Genomic DNA, 20,639 nt, shown 5'->3' with positions numbered 1-20,639 from the left:
CTGAGGTTATGCAGTTTTTGGGAAATGAGTAAAACAATTTCAATTTTCATCTCATGAGACGAAAATTATTTTAAGCATTTACAAACGTATTTTCATGACATTGTTTTACTCAAAAAACTACAGCACTTCAGTAAGTAATATTTGAAGGAAAGCTTTACACTATCATTATCTTCAAACCCTGTAAGTTTAATGTAAATCTATGGACATTTTGAAAAGGTACCCAAATCCTTTAAAGCAATCTTTTATGGGTTTATGGAAGTAGACAATTATTTCACTACAGAAGTCAAGTGTTTTTACCAAGCTTGTATTTCTGAAGTCCTGATCGATATTAGCAGCTGATTCTTCAATGGCATTTAGCTGTTGATCCATCTGAGCTAAGCGTTGACTTATACTAGCTTTAGTTGATGAGCGTGTGGATTCACTTTGAGCTCTGCTCTTGGCAAGCTGACGACTGCAACAACAAAATGTGATATAATGATAGATATAGTTTTGGATATGTGTGATTAAGACTAAGCGTTGACTTATACTAGCTTTAGTTGATGAGCAAAAAATAACCACAAATTATAATATTAATAATAATGATAAAGGGCATTTAAAGAAGCTCTACTTAAATAAATAAATTAAAAGCAAAATTAAATCAAATGAAAGCCACCTGCAATGCAATAAATTGATTAATCAAAAAATAGATATGCTTTTATAATTTTCTTGAATTTCTAGGTTGATTTTGCATTTTGAATTGAAAGTGGTAGACTGTTCCACTCCTTTGCTGCAGTGACTGTGAATGTTCCATCAAGAGCCTTGTTATGGGTGCGTGGGACAGTCAGCGGAAAAGGGTTAGAGCTGGACCGTAGATTGGTCTTGAAGGAAAATCGTAAACAAACAAACATCCATAGGGTTCAAAGCCCAACCAAGGCGTCAGAAATATTGACTCTAAATTTGTTTTTCATTGGCCTTATTTGGTTATACCTGTCTGTCTTAGCTCGTCTCTCCAACACTCTTAAAGTAACCTCATCCGGTCCTCCCTCCATCTCCTCAAACTGCACCATAGGAGGTGTTCTCTTTGGATGAGCGTCTTTAAGGAACAAGGCGTTGTAGTGTAGCTCAGCGTTAGTGGGTGACGGGGGAGGAGTGGACTGAGGTAGTGTTGGTGGCTGACTGGGTTGTGGAGGTTGGTCTGTTGGAGGCTCGGGGACGTTAGGGGGAATATCTGGAAGATCCTTCAGCTCGATGTCAACAACACTGATGAAAGAACGTCCCTTAACAGGCACTGATGATCCCTGAAACACAACAATAACATTATTATTGTGAATAGCGCTGTTACGATCAAGGCCCATTTAAAAAAGCCTGTAAGAATTAAAATTTGCTCAGCACAAAAAATGCTAGTTTTAAAAGCCAGTTTTATATCACTTTTAAATGCAACCTCCAAAAATGTTTACCGTATCTTCTCTTACAAAGGTAGAAAGGGAAAAAAGTCTTAAAGACCGCTACATACTTCCTGCGAAAGCTTGCTTGCAAAGTGAATTTTCTTGCACTACAATTTGGAGGGGCGCCTACTAAGCTTGGGCGATATCGATTTATTTTATTCACGCTATATCGCCGACAATATATCGCAATATTCGATATAATCGCGATTAATTAAATTTGACATCATCAGTCTTCAAACTCCCAGTGAAAGTTGTAGAAGAGACAGTCATAGCATAAGAGAGGTGTTCTAATGACCTATTCTTCTGGTTTTACTCCAAACCTATGGGGTGCAAGATGTCTCAGCTAGGAAATACATCGCGATAGCGATATTGCGATACTTAATCGATATCGCGATATATCGCGATATGACGATATTTTGATTAAAACCAAATCGATCCGATATCGAAATCGTTTCCAAATTAGTATCGCGATATTCGATAATATCGTGATATCGCCCAAGCTTAGCGCCTACCGATTTTTGCGTCACCAAAATGTGCTTCACATTCTCAGGGCGTATGAACCGGGTGTAACTGTGAATGAAGATAAATACTGTGTGATTTGTGATTATGCTTACCTTGCTGATTTCCTTGTCCTGCAGGCTGGGTTGTTGATCTGTCACAGACGATCCAAAACGAAGATTGAAAAAGATATCCGGAGCAACAACTTGGCCTGTATCTGCTAAACCTGTGGCTGCTACTGTGTACTGTGATGTAGCCTCAGCAACACTTGGAGCATCTATATGGATGTTCAAATATCAAGATATTAGGATAGATTGTCTAACACCAAGAGATGCGAGAGTTTAAAACTGAGATAATGGGGTTTTAGGTCGAGTTGTTTTATTGAAACTATCAGCGCATGTTTTTGCATCATCATCATTTGGCGGTAGCAACCGAGATTTCATGCACAACGTAATCTCAGAGGTGTTTATTCCTCTTCATGTTTGAAAGGTCCATTATTTCAGCCTCCAGATCTTTCCCGATCACGTCAATGTAGTTGACTGGCCAAAGTCCTCTATTAGGGCACGGCAGTCTCCAATATAACACCTCAGGAATGACCTGGTCTTTGTTTTTGCAATGCTAACTATATAACCCACTTTTGATGTTATTTTATCAGGAAGGATGAAGTCTCCCTGGTATTTATAGAATGTGAAATAACAATACTGTTGTGTGGTAAACTACTAAGCAATGTCTGAAATTCAAACTTACGATGTGGGAAATCATCCTTGCTCATTGATGTAGAGACATTTTTGGTATGTGAGGTGGCTATAGGTTTGGTTTGTAGTTTTTTGATGGTATCATAATGTACTTGAGCTGCAGTTGGTATTGCACTTCTAGCCTCGTGGTCATCAAGCACTGTATCAAATGATCCTAAAAGGCATGCAAAAAAACAAAGTTATGATTATTCAAATTAATAAATACAAGATCTCTACAACAGGAAAAGTGTATTGTGAATATCAAACTCCAAAATGAAAGTAGAACTCTTGACAATTAAAATAAAACAATAAATACAAGACAAAAAGTTGACCGTGTGCCTCTGAAACAAATTCATTTCTTTTCATCTCTATAAAAAAACTACTTAATTTAAGGATCATCTTAAAGTCTTAAAGTGTATATTTTTAACATATTTATTGTAATGATTGTAATTCAAATTCAATTCGGCCACTTGTCGTGACTTTTGAAAAGTTTGCATTAAACCCCCCCCCCCCAAAAAAAAAACATTCCTGTGGCGAACCACAAGAACGCTCAGCTAGATCGCATTATTGTGCAAGAGGAGCAAACCTACATGAGTAAATACGCACATAAGTATTTTTAACACTCCAATGGAATGTTCTGGGAGTCTACATGTAGCAGAACGGTCTATGTGCATGCACTGGAATACTTATCCCATCCAATTGGAATGTACCTACCGATTTTTTCTTGGTGTGATAGAACTAACTGGTAAGTGGAAGCCAGTGTTTTAACTGATCTGGTTTAATAGAGTTAATATTTAAGTCCCAATCATAGAAATAGAACCCGGAGAACGCTGAGTGTCTCATTGTGCGTGCGGTTTCGTTGTGAGACCATTTTTATGGACGCACATATGCCACTTTTGTTACGCGTGGCAAAATATTTTGCCATACAATTTTGCCCTACAATGACATCATCATTGACCAATGAAGACACTAGAAACAGTCTAAGTGCGTTGCCATTTTGCCATACACGCGTCTTAGGCGATGATAGCTTTGCCATACGCGCGTATCGCGTGGTATCGATACGCTGCGTCCACAGTCGACACAGAGGGTAGCCGAGCACAGCATTCTCCAGATTATATTTCTATGGTCCCAATTAAATGTCCAGATATAACTAACCTGGTTTAATATAACTAACCTGGTTTAATAGCATAAGCTGTTCCAATATCTTCTTGTCTCATCTTCTTATTCTTCTGAGTGTCGTCCTCTTCACTATCAGTGCTTGAGCTCACCGAATCAGACTCTGATGGTAGCTCCCCCTGGATGTCAGAAATAGAAAATTGAAATTGACAACAACCATCAACACTATAAAAAAAAATGATGCATTTTCTACAAGAAGCAACACTTGGTAATTGGTAAGAAACAAAAATCGTGAAGATCACAGATTTACATAAAACTTAAACGGTCTAATGATGATGACAGTAGAAAACATCCCTTGAAATATTTCTGTCTGAAATGTCATAATAATCTAACTTCGCGTTTGGAGTTTATCGCTCAGTGAGCGTTTTATTCATTTTTGTTTTGGCATCGATGCAATGCAAAATTTGTAATCTGTTTTTCACTATCCTCTCGTGACCCAGATGGCTGGTCGATCTCAAACTTCTACAGGTTTGTCAGTTTATGTATAGGTGGATTACATAAAGTGCCTGTACTGCCAGCAACTGCTTTGTTAACCAAAACCATTTCTGTAATGTTCCTTTAAGAAATGTTCCAAGCTGGCACATCTTGTTTTTTTTCTTCTTTGCTTTAATTTTTCAAGGGCACATTTCCTCATTGGTTCTGGTTTCAGACGTCTTCTTTATTTCTACTGGAAATTATATATTCACTAAAATGAGGTGTTTCCATCAATTTACCAGATCCTTTTTTTCCTTCTTCCTAACAGGGAATGTATCTTTATAGTAATCATTCTTAAAATAAATGTGAAAACATCTTTTTCGATAGAAGCTTACAGCAGCTCTCGATAGTATAAAGTATTTAGAGAAACACTTCTCTTTGAAGTGATGTGGTTATGAATAAAAAAGTAATCCACCAACAAATTTGAATCTGAGAATCGTTACTGTCTGTATTGCTTTTCCGATTGTGTATTCCTATTATGGATTATTCTTCCTGCCTGGACAAATTCGCTCAGGATTTTTAGCCATATTTCAAAAATCGTGACCAAAATTTTCAAGGTTAGTTTTTTTTGTACAAATTAACATTTATAAAGGATTAATACAATCATTGTTTAAAAAAAAACTTATACTTTGCCTCTAATGCATTAAAAGTCCGCAAGTTTAGCTAAAGATTTCCCACGATGTAAATGCTACTGAGAACATCATGATTTAGGAGCAACACAATCTAGACAAAGCTGCAACTGACCTTAGGCGGCTGCTCATCCACTAAGATGACTCTAGACTTCATCATTTTGCCTCCTGTGTCTGACTTGGCATCTCTCTTCATTTTACTCTTATCGGACCCAATCTGATTCGTCCTGCCCATCTCATTTTTCTCTTCCCTTGGTCTGCTTTCAGTTCTGCTTTCAAGTTGGTCCTGTCTCAATTGTGATTTCTTCCGTTCGGGACCATCCTTCGTCTTCTTTGATTGCTCAGCAGTTTGATCAGCCATGAGTACTTTCTGGGAGTCCTGACCCTGACGACGCCTTTGCCTGTTGGAAGGATAGAAAACAGTTCCCTTTTTCATCTTATCACAGCTCTGACATATAAAATACAAACCTGTAAAATTTTGAAGCTCAATTGGTCATCAGAGTCATGAGAAAACAGTGAAAACCCCCATTAAATGTGTTCACTGTTTTCAAACATCAGGTTTCAATTGAATATGTGCGATAAAGAACGATTTGTTTTACTCATTTCCTAAAAACTACATGTGTATAACATTTTAAGCAAAACTATTTCAAGGAAGGTTTGCCACTATGACCACCTTTATACAAATATAACAGCAACACAATGCAAATATTTGTCAACATAGACACAATGCATGACAAACATAGTAAACAACAAGTGATTATCAAGCGAAATACCAAATGGTTTCTTAAATTATCATTTTAAAACTATCAATTTATTTGTATGGTGAAAAAGTACCTGGTCACATTATTCAGGTCGTTCTTTAAGTCCACATGAAGAAGCTGTAGCGGACCTGGTTGCTCTTCCTTCCCTTCATACATCTGCCTTGCCTTCACGGCAGGATGCGTCTCTCCATCTTGCTTCCGTCTCCTCTCGTAAGCATTCAACTCCTCCAGAGGAACAAACTGAGAAGACTTCCCACCCGGTTGCAGTTGCAGGAGTGGCAGGCGACTCTCTGATGACGGGTGTACTGGGTGACTAGGGAATACGTTAGCTAGATTCGGGTATCTTGGTGGGGGCATACTGGGTACCGTATACCTAGGTTCCATGTGGAGTAGTGGGATTGACGGCAAGGTGTCACTGCTTTGGTGTTGTTGAGCGCCTGGATGCAACAGGGTTACCAAATGCTGGACTGGGTGCTCCCTGGCCGCGAAGCCCACTGCTGGATCATACCTTGAATCTGTAAGTGGGTGGGTCGGAGCGTTTCTGGCTGATTCAGACGGGGCTTTAGGTTCTGTCCTATGCTGACTGAAGTAGTCTGGAGGAGCCCTGTGTGATTGTTGTTGGTAGTGCGATGCATGTACATTGCTATCCATGTCAGGAGCAGTAGATCTCCTATCAGATGGTGCAATGGGATGTGATTGAGCCATTCCTTGGTGTGGGGTGTTGTTGAATGCCGCGCCGAGTGCACCCTGAGCTAGCTTCTGTGGAGGTACAGTAAGCAGCATGGGTATCTGCATGGCGAAACGAAATGTTGATTTGTAGGTCGGTGGCGGTAGGCGTTCTGACGTATGACCATTATTCCCATAACCATAGTTTGGATGTCCGTGCTGGAAAGTATCTGGACCATCTTCTTGATCAGCCATGTCAAGATCTTCAACTCTTAATTCATCCATTTCTGGTTCACAGGAAGAGACTCTCCTTCTGGTCCTATTTTCATCAGAGATTCTTCCGGCCTGAACCGGTTTAGAGTCATCATTATTGTATGCTGTGCTGTGAAGATCTGGTTTGAAGTCACTATGCAATACTGAGGCTTCATTACTAGACTGTACCGGTTGCAACCGGTCACGACCGGATTCGACCGGTTCATGTTTTTCCAAAGCAGTGGGTTTTAAGTGATTTCTATTGTGATCTTTTGAAGCAGAAGTCATAGGGGTTCCGTCCTTTTGTGCCGATGACTGCATGACTCCATGCCATGATTGCAGAACCGGGGATGGTGCTTGTGTCTCTGCATCTTTACCTTGCATAATGAACGCATCAGACGAGGTACCAGACTGCCTAGTGCTATCCTGTACTGAGTTGAGAGTTCTGATGGGTTTTTCCTGGTCTCCGTGCTTAGATTTAGTGGATCCTGTAGTTTCAGGTTGGGGTGATGTCTTGCTTTTCTGTAGAGGCAAATAATAAGTGATTAAAAGCACTTTATAGCACAATAGTACAAGTATAAGAAACAACAACATGTCACAACTTACAGACCATAAAACCTAAAGAGTCATATACACATTAGGCTTGGGCAAGTAGTGAAAATTACTACTCGATTACTCGCACCTCAATAGTTGTGACTTTGACACTTGTCGCGACTCATTTTTAATTTAAAAGCTGTATTGCGACAAAATGTTTGCCACAGGGGCCATAGTAAAATTTGCGCTAAAAGGATCCCTTTTGGGGATCAATGGTTAGGATTGACGGGGAATGCTCGGGAGAACTGAGCCGCTCCTCTCCCCTGAAACATCTTCTAAGGCCAGCGTCAGTGAGAAATTACCTCTTTCTCACAAACTATGTTACTTCAGAGCGAGTCGTTTCTCACAATGTTTTATACTATAAAAAGCTTTCCATTGCTCATTACCAAGTAACTTAGTATGCTATATATTTTGAGTAATTACCAAACGCATCCCTGCAGTTCGTTCAAATGATTATTAAATGTTTACCTCCTTCATAATCCTCATGAATTCCTCTCTGACCAGTCTCTTGACGTCCGCATCCTTCATATTCAGATTGAGAGACATGGAAGCATCAGTCGGTGATTGCTGCTCCTCAGATTCAATCTTAGTATATTCAGCTTCTGGCGTTTGGTTCTCTGTGCTCACTAACCAATCGGCTGTTGCACGTTGCTTCCTGAAATAAATAGGGTTCATATTAAGGGAATCAATGTGTGGTGAGGAGGTTTTCAACTAGTGGTTTAATCCCAACGAGGCCTGGTTCTTGATAAATTACCGAGACAAAGTCGAGGTAAATTATAAAGAACCAGGCCTCGTTAAATGATTTCTCTCGTTAAATGATTTTCTCTCGTTAAATGATTTCTTTCAACACAACAACCCTCCAGCTATGGAATGGTAAAGCCCTCCGCCGCCCTCGGGTAAACAACTCCTTATAAGGGAATGCTGTGCGCGTCGCGCGAATCGCGTGATGTGGCACAACTGTTTCAGCCGTTGCTCGCGACCAATAGGAATGAAGAAACTGTCTTATAAGAACAGGTGCAAGGTCGCGTGTCACGCCGATGAATGTAGTTTCTGCTTAACAGCTTTATGAAATTGGTCCCTGTAGAAGCCCAGGGCCCAATTTCATAAAGCCTGTAAGCACAAAAAATTGCCAAGCACAAACAAATGTTGCTGAACAGAAACTGTTTACCAGCAAAAATTCCATAAAATGTACATTGCAACTGGGTGCCCACTAATTTTTTGCTCAGGAAAGAAATTTGTCAAGCAGTATTTTCTGCTTAACAGCTTTTATGAAATTGGGCCATGTAGAAGTCCTGGGCTCATTTTCACAAAGCTGTTAAGCAGAAAATACTGCGAAGCAAAATTCTATGCTAAGCAAAAGCATGGGTCGGGCATCAGTCACAACAATGTAAAATATATGCACTTTGGCTGGTATAAACCCGTTTCTGCAGAGTAAAATTTGTCTGTGCTTAGCAAGGTTTTTGTGCTTACAGGCTTTATGAAATTGGTGGGTTCAGTTACTTACCCATAATGTGATGACGCAAGGTCAGCTTCATCTAATGAGCTAATGTCCAATGAACTACTGCTCGAATCACTATCCATGTAGCTCCTTCTAGTACCAGATTGCCTCGATCTCCTTTGTTGCTGGTGTCGTTTCTTGCCTGGTTTCCTCCAGGATGACCTGTTCTCTTCGTCTGAACCCTGGCTAAGCTCAATAATCCCTTGAGATGTTGCGATACTCACGGATACACTGCTTCCGTCCGACATGTCCGAAACGCTACCAAAGTCCGAGGCTTGTTTGGAGGAGTTGGGAACCTCTAATGAGTTTGGACTCTTTGTCCGCAACAGTAGCTGGTTGGTTGTCTTCGTGTGTGACGGCGAGTGTCTTGGTGATTGAGTCACATCTGGAAGCTGTCGTCTCTTTTGCCTGACCTTGTTCTTACCAGAAGATTCTTCCTGCCGTACCTTCTCATCAGATGGTGTGATGTTTCTGTTTGTCTTTTTCCGTCTGTCCTCTTTCTTATTTCCGCGTCTTCTCTCTGTTCTTTCTGAATTCCTACTTTCTTTGTAGGACTTATCTTCATCTGATTCACTACTACCTCTCTTCTTCTTCCTTCTCGATGTTTTCTTTGTTTGTGGCTTCCGCCGGTTTTCAACCTTGATTTCTTCATCTTTGTCCACTCTATCATTCCTTCCCTTTGTTCTGCTTGCAGAGCTGGCTTGGTCTGCTTCCTTTGGATATTGTTCAAACGCACCATTATGACCGTCGTATGAATTCATAGGACCAGGATATTCTGGAATGGCCTGATCTTCAAACAAGTCTACGTTATAAATATGACGGACCAACCACAAGCTGTTTAGAACAAGCTGCTGTGGAATGCGCACTCTTATAACAGCTTTGGATTCATTGTCAGCCTGTCCACTCGTTCGTGCATGAATGGCAAGCTGTCTCTCAGACCACCTTCCAAACCATTGCAGTAGCTGTGCTTGACTCTTATACACTCTGCCTAGATTCAGTACGACGGTAGTGTACGGCTGAAGAATGCCATATCGAGAGGAATTCTCAACTTTCGATTTAGATAACGAGGTTTTCATTTTGTTTGAATCGGCGAAACCTACCAAGCTGCCCCGGCTTCCATGTCTCCTTAGTGAAATAATATCTGCAGTTCCTTCAAGGGTATCCTGTTTATGATGAAACATACTTCTGCTCTTGATTGATTTAATCTCATCATCAGCAGACAGTTTCTCCGCTATATCAAACGGGTTAAGTCGACTCGGGTCTCTGTTGGACAACTGGACTCTTGTAATACTAGATGAATCAATCTCTACCGTAGTCGGCTTAGCATTGCCAGACATCCGTTTCACAACCGACCCAAATTCCTTCTGCCTCAACTCCGATGAATAAACTTTCAGCAGTGGTAGTTTAGGTTTACCAGTGAATGGCGCACTCTCTTGGACGATTTTCCCGAAGGCCACTAGAAAGAAAGTCTCCAGGAAGTCTAGATACCCGGCTGAACTCTCAAACTCTCGGGAACCAACAAGGGGATAACATTCTCCTTCCTGTTTGAATCCTGCACCATTTACAGACTGTTGTTGTTGTTGTTGTTGTTTTTGTTGTGGTTGTTGTTGCTGTTGCTGTTGTTGCTGCTGTTTTGCTGTGGATGCACTCTCCGAGTGCTGAGAGACTTCATCTGGGGATTGCTTTGCGGAGAGTTGGTCAGCTACTTCAGTAAACACCTGTACCTCACAGCCTCCTATTATCTCACGTCTGTTACTCACGGCTAGTTTACGTTGCTTACATTCATATCGATAGTGCTGATGGAGTGTCTCGTACTTTACAAGTCGTTTGTTCTCCTTCTCCGACTCGCCGACCTTCTTCTTCGTCTTGCGAGTTGAAACTTCACTTTTGCGTTTCAGTTTCTCCATCAGTCGTTGAAACTTCTCCTCTACCATCGGGGCAAGATTTCCGGCGTCGTGGAAGTGGCGGGCAAGAATGGCAACGGTCTTCTTGGTCGGAGGTAGCTCTGAGATTGCCGTCAGAAGAATGTCTTGGACTTCATCTTCGAGATTCAGGAATGAAGAGAAAGGATGGAGATGGTCTGCCCAATATAGGATGTCTTGAAGGAGCTCCTTGTGTTTCGCTGATTCAGCATTGTTCTGAGGCTACCAATGATACAAAACAAGAATACAAAATCACAACACGAATCATAAAGCATGGATAATTCATACACGTACAAGCCAGCCTAAACCTTTTCCTTGGGGGAAAAAGTAGGAGTTTTTCAGAATATTTCTTTGTAAACTGAATATTTTGAGTCTTCGGAATTGTTATTTGGTATGTTTTTACAAATTGGAATGAATGAATGTATGAATAAATGGATGAATGAGTACAATGGCTTACACCTACATGTACACATGGTGTATGCTTTTGCAGACTATTCAGACTGTTTAAACACAACTTTTCTGTTTTCTTCAAAAGCAAACAAATCATAAATCACACTAAGAAGTCAGAATAACATGCCAGCATGAAGCATATAATGTCACCAAACTAGCCCTAGTAAAACTCATCCTGTGTGTACATGGACAGATAGTCGTAGTGGGGAAGGGTCTGATGCAGGGCCTAAAATACATTTGTTGATATTCTCCTTTAATCGCCTCAGGAAAATGCACCAAGGATCGCCTCAGGAGTCAGTAGTTTTAACTATAGCATTTAAAGCAGTCAATATTCGTATATTGTTTCATAATCAAGGGTTAAGTCAAAGACGATGAAACTATTTTGTTTTCTATACAAACTATGAATTGGGGTTGAACTAAGACATAAAATTCTAGAGCGGGAATTGAACCACGGACCTCCAGATTAACAAGCCAGCACTCTACCAACTGAGCTATCTAAGCCCAACGTTGGCAAACTCCCTATATTGAATAATTTTACCTTTACACGTAATGTGCGTTCCCGGCAGGCCTGGTACTTCCTGACCGCCATTGTGAGTTTGTCCCGAGTGTGTAACATCCAGACCATTGTACACAAATCACGGAATATCTGCAGCAGTTTGACCGTGCAGTGTGGTAGGTTAGCCGAGTCAATGCCAGTCTTGAGTAAGTCCACGGGGTAGTGGGCATGGTCTATCAAGACACTGGGTAGAGACACTAGAGGTTGCTTCTACATCAAGAATAAGTATACCAAGAAAAAAAGGGTTATACGTTTTTCACGTTTTTAAAAATAAAGGGGTTTGGCACCTTTTATTGATCAAGTTTTGGGCCATGAATGACATGAATCCCTACTCACTGTGAATGAAGATGGTAATATAATTTACCTGTTGAAGTTTCAGCTTCATCAGTCCTCAAAGTTTTGAGAGAAAAAAGTGAAAGGAGAAAATCTGTTGTACACGCTAAAGAAATTTTCGTCTCACTTTCGTACAGTTATTTTACTAATTTCTATTTAAAGAAAGCACCTCAGCAAGTAACAAATACATTAAAGGAACATTACAGAATTGGTTTTCCTAGTAAAACAGTTGCTGGCAGTGTAAGCACATTATGTGATCCACCATATACATAAACTGACAAACCTGAAGAAGTTTGAGATCAATCGGCCATCTGGGTCACGAGAGAATAGTGAAAAACCAATGACAAATTTTGCATTGCATCGATGCCAAAACAAAAATGCGAAATCAGATTATTTATTTCTCATCAAATATGACATTTATAGTAATAGTAATAGTAATAGTAATAGTAATAGTAATAGTAATAGTAATAGTAATAGTAATAGTAATAGTAATAGTAATAGTAATAGTAATAGTAATAGTAATAGTAATAGTAATAGTAATAGTAATAGTAATAGTAATAGTAATAGTAATAGTAATAGTAATAGTAATAGTAATAGTAATAGTAATAGTAATAGTAATAGTAATAGTAATAGTAATAGTAATAGTAATAGTAATAGTAATAGTAATAGTAATAGTAATAGTAATAGTAATAGTAATAGTAATAATAATAATAATAATAATAATAATAATAATAATAATAATAATAATAATAATAATAATAATAATAATAACAAATTCTTATATAGCGCATTTCACAATAAACCGTATCAATGCGCTTTACATTAGTCCCCTGGTCATTGAGCCAATAAACATCCCTTTAATCTTTCTCAGCTCCCATTAGGGAGTATACAGCCCCGAGCTGCCGTGGCGCTCTGAAAGCTTTTTCACACACAATATCAACCTCTACCCTCACAGGTACCCAGTTATACCCCTGGGTGAAGCTAAGCAATTATAGTAAAGTATATTGCTCAAGGACACAAGTGTCTCGACCGGGATTCGAAGCCACACTCCGGTGACACTTATATAGCAATGCGTTTTATTCTACTATATCCATACTATTTTTTTAGATTTTAATTCTTTATCAAGCGCTTACCTTTTTCCTAGCCTCTACAGTAGCCAGCATATCTAGCTGTTGAACATACCATCGTGCACATGGTAAACTACACTTAGCAGAGTTTAGGACGAGCAACAAGAGTTGAATAACGTCATTGACTTCATGTCTCAGACTGCTCTCATATAATACTTCCTCTGGATCGGAATCCTGCAGAATGAAATCAATATAACATTTGTAAAAACATTGCAAAGTGAAACAAGATTCTATTAAGAGTTGGTTGTAGCTACATGTATAAACAACTGCTTTTGTTTCATTTATTTCTAGAAGCCAATCCATAAGAAACCTCAACTACCTTCAACTAAAATAAAATAAAGGTTAACATAGTTCTGAGCATGCGCACAATTCTGAAAAAAAATGGAATGAAGGCTAAATGTTACAAGTTAAATTCAACTCGAATTATTATCATTGTTTACTCCTTGCTTTATCTGAGTGTTTTTTATGTGTGTACTCTCCGACTCTCTCTCTCTCTCTCTCTCTCTCTCTCCCTCTCTCTATTCATGTATTTCCACTTCACTGCTTATGTTACACTTCATAACATGTTCATGTTTGTGTCTTGTCATTTTGGAAAGACTCAAAGGTTCGAAATGTCAGGCCATTAACTATTATTTTGCAATTTACATGTATCTTAAAGCCAGTGGACACTTTCGGTAAACAGTGTTGTCCAAGTTCCACACTTTGTGTACCACAACTTATATATAAAATAACAAACCTGTGACCTGTGGTCATCGGAGTCGAGAGAAAATAACGGGAAAACCCACCCTTGGTTTCCGCACATTTCGCCGTGTCATGACATGTGTTTTTAAAATAAATCTGTAATTATCGCTATCAAGAATTGATATTGTTTTAATGTTTTCTCAAAAAGTAAAGCATTTCATGGAATAATATTTCAAGAGATGTCTTTCACCATTACCTTCTGTAAACCCTGTAAATTGTTTGTAAATCTGTGAACTTTTTTTTTTTCTGTACCGAAAGTGTCCAATGGCTTTAAATGTTTCAAGTTACATACATTGTACATCTTGAATGTTAAAAGTTTTTTATGCATTTTGAATGGCATAGCTTTTCTACTCTCAACTGGATTTGTTGTTTTGTCTTGTATGTAAACAATATGGATCCTTTATTGTTGTTGTTTTTTTATATTGCTCCTCATGTTACATGAATGTGCATTTTTATTTGTCAGTTCACTGTCCCTTTTGCTTAGTCTATTCATCAAAGCATTGCTTCACCCAAACCTAAATAATATCAACTCAACCTTTCTTAACCACACTTTCATCAGATCTAAAAATGTAATTCTGATTGATATGTATCAACTTACTATGGACAGCATTGAAATAAAGACGTGTTTTAAAAAATAAATTATTATATCATTTCCTTTTTTGCCGAGTCATCTCCACTTAATACTAACTACTGTAAGCAAGAAGAATGAGCTGAATAAAATTTCATATCCTCCTACATGTACATAATCATTCATAACAATTATCACTTGCATGTAATTTAACTCAATTGCATTATATAGCGCTTTAACACTGTTTCAAAGCACTGTGTACACTCCAAAAACACTAAGTTGCAGAATAAAAACAATTTTATCTGTGAAAAATTCACCTTCATTAGTCATCAAGTTTTTGAGAAAAAGGTGAAAATCAAAGAGTAATGTATTTAGGAGAGACCCTTAAATCTGTTATATGTGCTTGAATAATTTTCGTCTCACTGAGAGTGAAATTGTTTTACTCATACTTCAAGAACTACAGCACCTCAACAAGTAATAGGAAGCATTCTACCATCATTATCTTTAAACTGTGCAAGTTAAATGTCAGTGGACGTTTGTGCTTTGTGCTGTACAAATGTACCCAAAACCCTTTAAAGGATTTGGTACTTTTTGTAACACAAAACACAATGTCCACAGATTTACATTAAACTTACACCGTTTGAAGATTATGATAGTAGAAAGCTTCCCTGAAAATATTACTGGCTGAGGTGCTGCAGTTTTTTAGAAATGAGTAAAAAAAATTCATGAAAGTACGTTTTTCAATGCTCAAATAATTTTCGTCTCATGTTCACTGAGACGAAAATTATTTTTATGACATTGTTTTACTCATTTCTCAAAAAACTACAGCACCTCAGCAACAAATATTTTTTGGGAAGCTTTCTACTATCATTATCTTTAAACGGTGTACGTTTAGTGTAAATCTGTAGACATTGTGTTTTTTGTCCTACAAATAGTACATAGACCCTTTAATAAAGCTGCAAATTATTTATGTCTGGCAGCAACTCAGAACAATGAAGTGTTTCTAATCCTCTTTCTTTTGTTTTTTTACTGTCAGAGGTTGAGTAACTACATGTAACAAACCCTTATCAATGTTTTACATCACTTCCTAAACGCTATGCAGGAAGTTGTGGGTGTCAATGACAGCAAACATGTCTGTTGACAAATAAAAGTCATCTGTCCATTGGACGATTCTGCTTAGTTTAAAGGTTCTAGACATGTTTGGCAACAACGTAAAACAAATACTAGCATAAAACCTTACTTGCTAACAAGTAGAGAGTCCTTGATAGAATACTACATTGTAGGAAACAGCTCCCTCTGAAGTAACGTAGTTTTTTAAAAAGAGGTAATTTCTCACACACACACAAAATTATTCTCACTAAAATATTTGATTTTGAAAAAGTTTTCAGCCAAGTTTTTTTTACAGGGATCTGAAAGCACACACAAATTGTGCAACAAGGGTGTTTTTCTTTAATTATTTTCTTGCAACTTCGCTGACCCCCAAAAGAGCCCCAAAAAATTCACATATTTGTTATTTTATGCATGTTTTGGGACACACCAAGTGAGAATACTGGTCATTGACAGTTACCAAACATGTCCAGCGCTTTAAAACATAACAGATGGATACAAACAACATGAACCACTACCAGGCACACCTACTGACTCATGATACCACAACCTGTCTAACCATAAGAAATTCACCGTCAGTTCCCCATAAGAATTTCACCGTCAGTTCCCAAAAAAACCAACAAAGCATTAAGCTGGTTATCTTGAAACGCAAAGTCATCGTTTCCTATACCAGATATCTGATGTGCGTAGTTTCCTTGCTCTTAATGATAACAAAGGATGGGCCATTGTCCCATGGTGGGCACCATATCCTGATCAACTGAAAGTATTATGTAATATGAAAGAAGTCTAGGTACCAAACAGGAAGATACAAATGACCGTATTACAAGGTCATGGCTTGGTGAAACAACGTCTGTATTTCCTATCATTTTGAAGCTCTATTAAAATAACAACAAAAAACAAAAACAAAAAATTAAAGTGTCATACTCTGGAAAGTAATGCTTCATTTCGCTTCGTGAAACAACCTCTGCGTTTGCTATCATTTTGTACAGTATATGAATAAGCATTTTTTATTACTATTTTTTGTTATGCCAGACACACAAGGCCTGAAGGCCACTTCAAGGTGTGGGCTACAATTATTTTTTTCTAGAGGCCATTGCCTACTACTCTGTTACAGTCCATGTGGATGTAGGCTTGGGTATCATCAATCTGAAACCTGGCCAGTAGAGCAGAAAGCACTACCTCCCCAATTTAACGTAGCAAGTGTCACGACTGGGATTCAAACCCACACTCTGCTGATCAAACACCAGAGAAAAAACTAACTAATGTTAGTGTTCGTATTTGGGGGAAGTACAGTATTACCTTATTTTGCTTTGTAAACATCCTTTTGCATTTCCTATCATTTTGATCATATTTAAATAACCAATAAAATACTAAATACTGTAAATGTTCATACTTGGGGAAGTAATACTTTTGTTTCACTTTGTGGAACAACATCTGTATTTCCTATAAGTTGATACTTAAAATTGATACTATTTAAAGGCAGTGGACACTATTAGTAATTGTCAAAGACTAGCCTTTACAGTTGGTGTATCTCAACATATATGCATAAAATAACAAACCTGTGAAAATTTGAGTTCAATCGGTCATCGAACTTGCGAGATAATAATGGGGAAACAAAACACCCTTGTCACACAAATTTGTGTGCGTTTAGATGGTTGATTTCGAGACCTCAAGTTCTAAATCTGAGGTCTCGAAACCAAATTCGTAGAAAATTACTTCTTTCTCAAAAACTATGGCACTTCAGAGGAAGCCATTTCTCACAATGTTTTATACTATCAACCTCTCCCCATTACTCGCCACCAAGGAAGGTTTTAGGCTGATAATTATTTTGAGTAATTACCAATTATAGTGTCCACTGCCTTTAAAAAAGCAATAAAAAACTAAATAATGTAAATGCTCATACTTGGGAAAGTAAATACTTTGTTACCCTTTGTGAAACAACAACCTCTGTATTTCCTATCAATTGATACTTTATAAATAACCAAATACTAAATAATATAAATGTTCATACTTCAGGAAGTTATATCTTCTTTTGCTTTGTGAAACAACCTCTGTATTTCCTACCATTTGATACCACAGAAAGGAAGTTGTCAATACACAATAAAATATATTTTGGCATATAAATTTACAAAAAAAGAATGTTTGCAAAATTAATAATAATAATAATAATAATAACCGTATTTATAACGCGCCTTTAGCCAAAGGATAAAAAGCGCCAGGTATTATTACTGCAAGGAGTGGGACGAAGTTTGAGATATAAGAACTAACAATTAGCACCATGTTTACAAGGTGCTGTGGCGCAATATGCTGCCAATCCAGCCAGGAACACCGGGGCGAACCCCTTCTCTTTACGATAAGTGCACTGGGTTCTTTTACATGGGTTTACACAACACATGAGACCAACGGCTTTAAGTCCCATCCGAAGGACGAAGCAATGGCTAAGTGTCTTGCTTAAGGACACAGGTGTCATGGCTGGGGATTCGAATCCAAACTGCTGATCAGAAACACCAGAGTTTAAATTCGCTGCTCTTAACCGCTCGACCGCGACTCTTCATCGAAAATTCATCCCATTGGCCCGTTTTTGCTTGTTTATTAAATACTGATATTCCTGACAAATAACTCAATTAGCTTGATCGCATCACAATTATACTTAAAGGCACTGGACACTTTTGGTAATTACTCAAAATAAATGTAAGCATAAAAACTTACCTAGTAACAAGCAATGGAGAGCTGTTGATAGTATAAAACATTGTGAGAAACGGCTCCCTTTGAAGTAACGTAGTTTTTGAGAAAGAAGTAATTTCTCACTAAAACACATGTATTGTAATTGAACTTGAGATCTCGGCTGAGGTCTCGATTCAAGCATCTGAAAGCACAACTTGTGCGAAAACGGTGTTTTTTCTTCAATTATTCTCACGCAACTTCAACAACCAATTGAATTCAAATTTTCACAGTTTCGTTATTTTGTGCATATGTTGAGATACACTAACTGAGAAGACTGGTCTTTGACAATTACCAAAGTTGTCCAGTACCTTTAACCAATTCAAAAAAACATATCTTCGAAATTTCAGTGATATTTACCTTAGGTTCATAGTCTGGCTGCGGACAATAGAAAGGAGGAGCTGGGAGATAGAACTCTTCCGGAACCAGAGTGTTGAACTCAGCAACCATCGAGAGACAACGATCCATTAGGTTGCTTAGCAACCATGGGGTCGGATCAAGGTCGGCAATGGTCGCCGCACTTAGCATGTCTGTTAGAGAGCGGGAAAGCTGTTCCTGCAGAACGCGGTCTTCTTCGTTGACTGAACCTGAAACATTTCAAATTAGAATCATTGTAGATATGTTTTAGTCTGCTATGTAAGTTTAATGTAAATCTTCGGACTTTTGTGTTTTGTGTCACACCCTTTAAGATGTCTACCAATACTTACACATTGAGGCGTTGACTGAACCTGAAACATTTCAAATTAGAATCATTGTAGATATGTTTTAGTCTGCTGTGTAAATTTAATGTAAATCTTCGGACTTTTGTGTTTTGTGTCATACCCTTTACGATGTCTACCAATACTTACACATTGAGGCGCTCCTTCTCAATCCAGACACCATCAGTGAATTACTGCCTCGTCGATCCTGCTCACTGAATGAAGAGTTTCGTTTGGCTGGCCTCCCTCCTGATCTGGTAGGAGACGTCAAAGGAGTCTGTAGAATGACACTAATGCCCTCCTTGACAATGACCAATGGGGTTAGATGGTCAGGAAGAGACAGTATCTCACACATACTGCAATGTAGAAAAAATAAAATAATCTGTCGCAAACTGCTTACCAACCAAAAGGACCTTTTGACATTAGCGGAGTCTTTCCCACAAGGCTAAGTGACAACACAACAAACATGAACAGTTAACGATTCGTTGTTAACCCCTTGCTTTTTTCTGTGTGCTTTCTGACTCTCTCTCTCTCTCTCTCTCTCTCTATGTTTTTCCACTTCACTGCTCACGTTACACTTAGTTACTTGTCCATAAAAACATTTGTAAAGCGCCTAATGCAAAAAGACTCTAAGCGCATGTTTGTTGTGTTGTCATTTCGCCTAGAGAAAGACTCTGCTAGGGCCGAAACGTCATGCCATTAAATAGTTTTTGCATACTGCAAAGCAAGCGGAGAACAAAAACTGTTCCAAGTGATGTCGTTCTTGCATCTGAAACAAAATGGTTTTCTTCAGAGCATACTGATCGAAACGTTGAGTTGTCAACCACCGGTTCTTCTCAGAAGCAACGCTACTCGAAAGAGACTTCCTCATGGTGCTATCTCAATCAAATATTCCTGTTTAAACTTTTAAATTTATTTTACAACTTTTATTTACAAGCGTACCTTGCATCATAAGCCTTCATATTGTCCACTTCGGCATCCAGATTCTCCCTGGCAATAACTGAGAGCATGAGGGCGCTCTTCCAATCGCGGAGTTCCCGAGCGAGCCACACTGTCTCAGGGAGTAGACCACATACTAGCAGTAGGGCCATGGCGGTATCGGCAGTCCATATATCCGATAGTTGTTGTTGTCTAACACTACCTGAGATGCGATCATGGTATATAGGCACAGTCCTACAGGGAGCTGAAACAAACCAATCACAAGTTGAAGAGAATAGTATCAATCATTCAGAAGATTTATTGCGTCAAATATTAATATTGATTTGCCATTACAACAGCTTTGTTCCATGAACTGCATCTCTTTGGAACTCCTTGTTTCCCTCCATCCTACAATCTAGACTGTTTTAAAGGCAGTGGACACTATTGGTAATTGTCAAAGACTAGCCTTTACAGTTGGTGTATCTCAACACATAAAATAACAAACCTGTGAAAATTTGAGCTCAATCGGTCATCGAACTTGCGAGATAATAGTGAAAGAAAAAAACACCCCTGTCACAAGAAGTTGCGTGCGTTTAGATGGTTGATTTCGAGACCTCAAGTTCTAAATCTGAGGTCTCGAAATCAAATTCATGGAAAATTACTTCTTTCTCAAAAACTATGGCAATTCAGAGGGAGCCGTTTCTCACAATGTTTTATACCATCAAACTCTCGTTGTTACTCGTCACCAAGAAAGGTTTTATGCTAATAATTATTTTGAGTAATTACCAATAG

At 38.5% G+C, this 20,639-nt stretch overlaps 1 protein-coding gene across 2 annotated transcripts in view; it reads right to left on the bottom strand.

Moving 5' to 3' along the window:
- LOC139945763 (uncharacterized) overlaps positions 1-20,639 on the bottom strand; it is a 68,524-nt gene that overhangs the window by 17,104 nt on the left and 30,781 nt on the right. For both annotated transcript variants that reach the window (XR_011787175.1, XM_071943167.1), the window contains exons 14-27: positions 19,872-20,112; positions 19,080-19,285; positions 18,592-18,818; positions 13,101-13,268; positions 11,617-11,844; positions 8,713-10,850; positions 7,677-7,863; positions 5,770-7,136; positions 5,051-5,336; positions 3,831-3,951; positions 2,670-2,831; positions 2,039-2,199; positions 967-1,277; positions 298-451 (exon numbers count right to left, since the gene is read on the bottom strand). Coding sequence is in view for 1 of the 2 variants with exons in the window: in XM_071943167.1 (XP_071799268.1) it covers positions 298-451; positions 967-1,277; positions 2,039-2,199; positions 2,670-2,831; positions 3,831-3,951; positions 5,051-5,336; positions 5,770-7,136; positions 7,677-7,863; positions 8,713-10,850; positions 11,617-11,844; positions 13,101-13,268; positions 18,592-18,818; positions 19,080-19,285; positions 19,872-20,112 (5,957 nt within the window). In the remaining variant the exon portion in view is untranslated. The remainder of the gene's footprint in view (positions 1-297; positions 452-966; positions 1,278-2,038; positions 2,200-2,669; positions 2,832-3,830; positions 3,952-5,050; positions 5,337-5,769; positions 7,137-7,676; positions 7,864-8,712; positions 10,851-11,616; positions 11,845-13,100; positions 13,269-18,591; positions 18,819-19,079; positions 19,286-19,871; positions 20,113-20,639) is intronic.

The sequence above is a fragment of the Asterias amurensis genome, chromosome 13 (genome assembly GCF_032118995.1).
Source record: "Asterias amurensis chromosome 13, ASM3211899v1".
NCBI lineage: Eukaryota > Metazoa > Echinodermata > Asteroidea > Forcipulatida > Asteriidae > Asterias > Asterias amurensis.
This window is presented reverse-complemented; position numbering and strand designations above follow the sequence as displayed.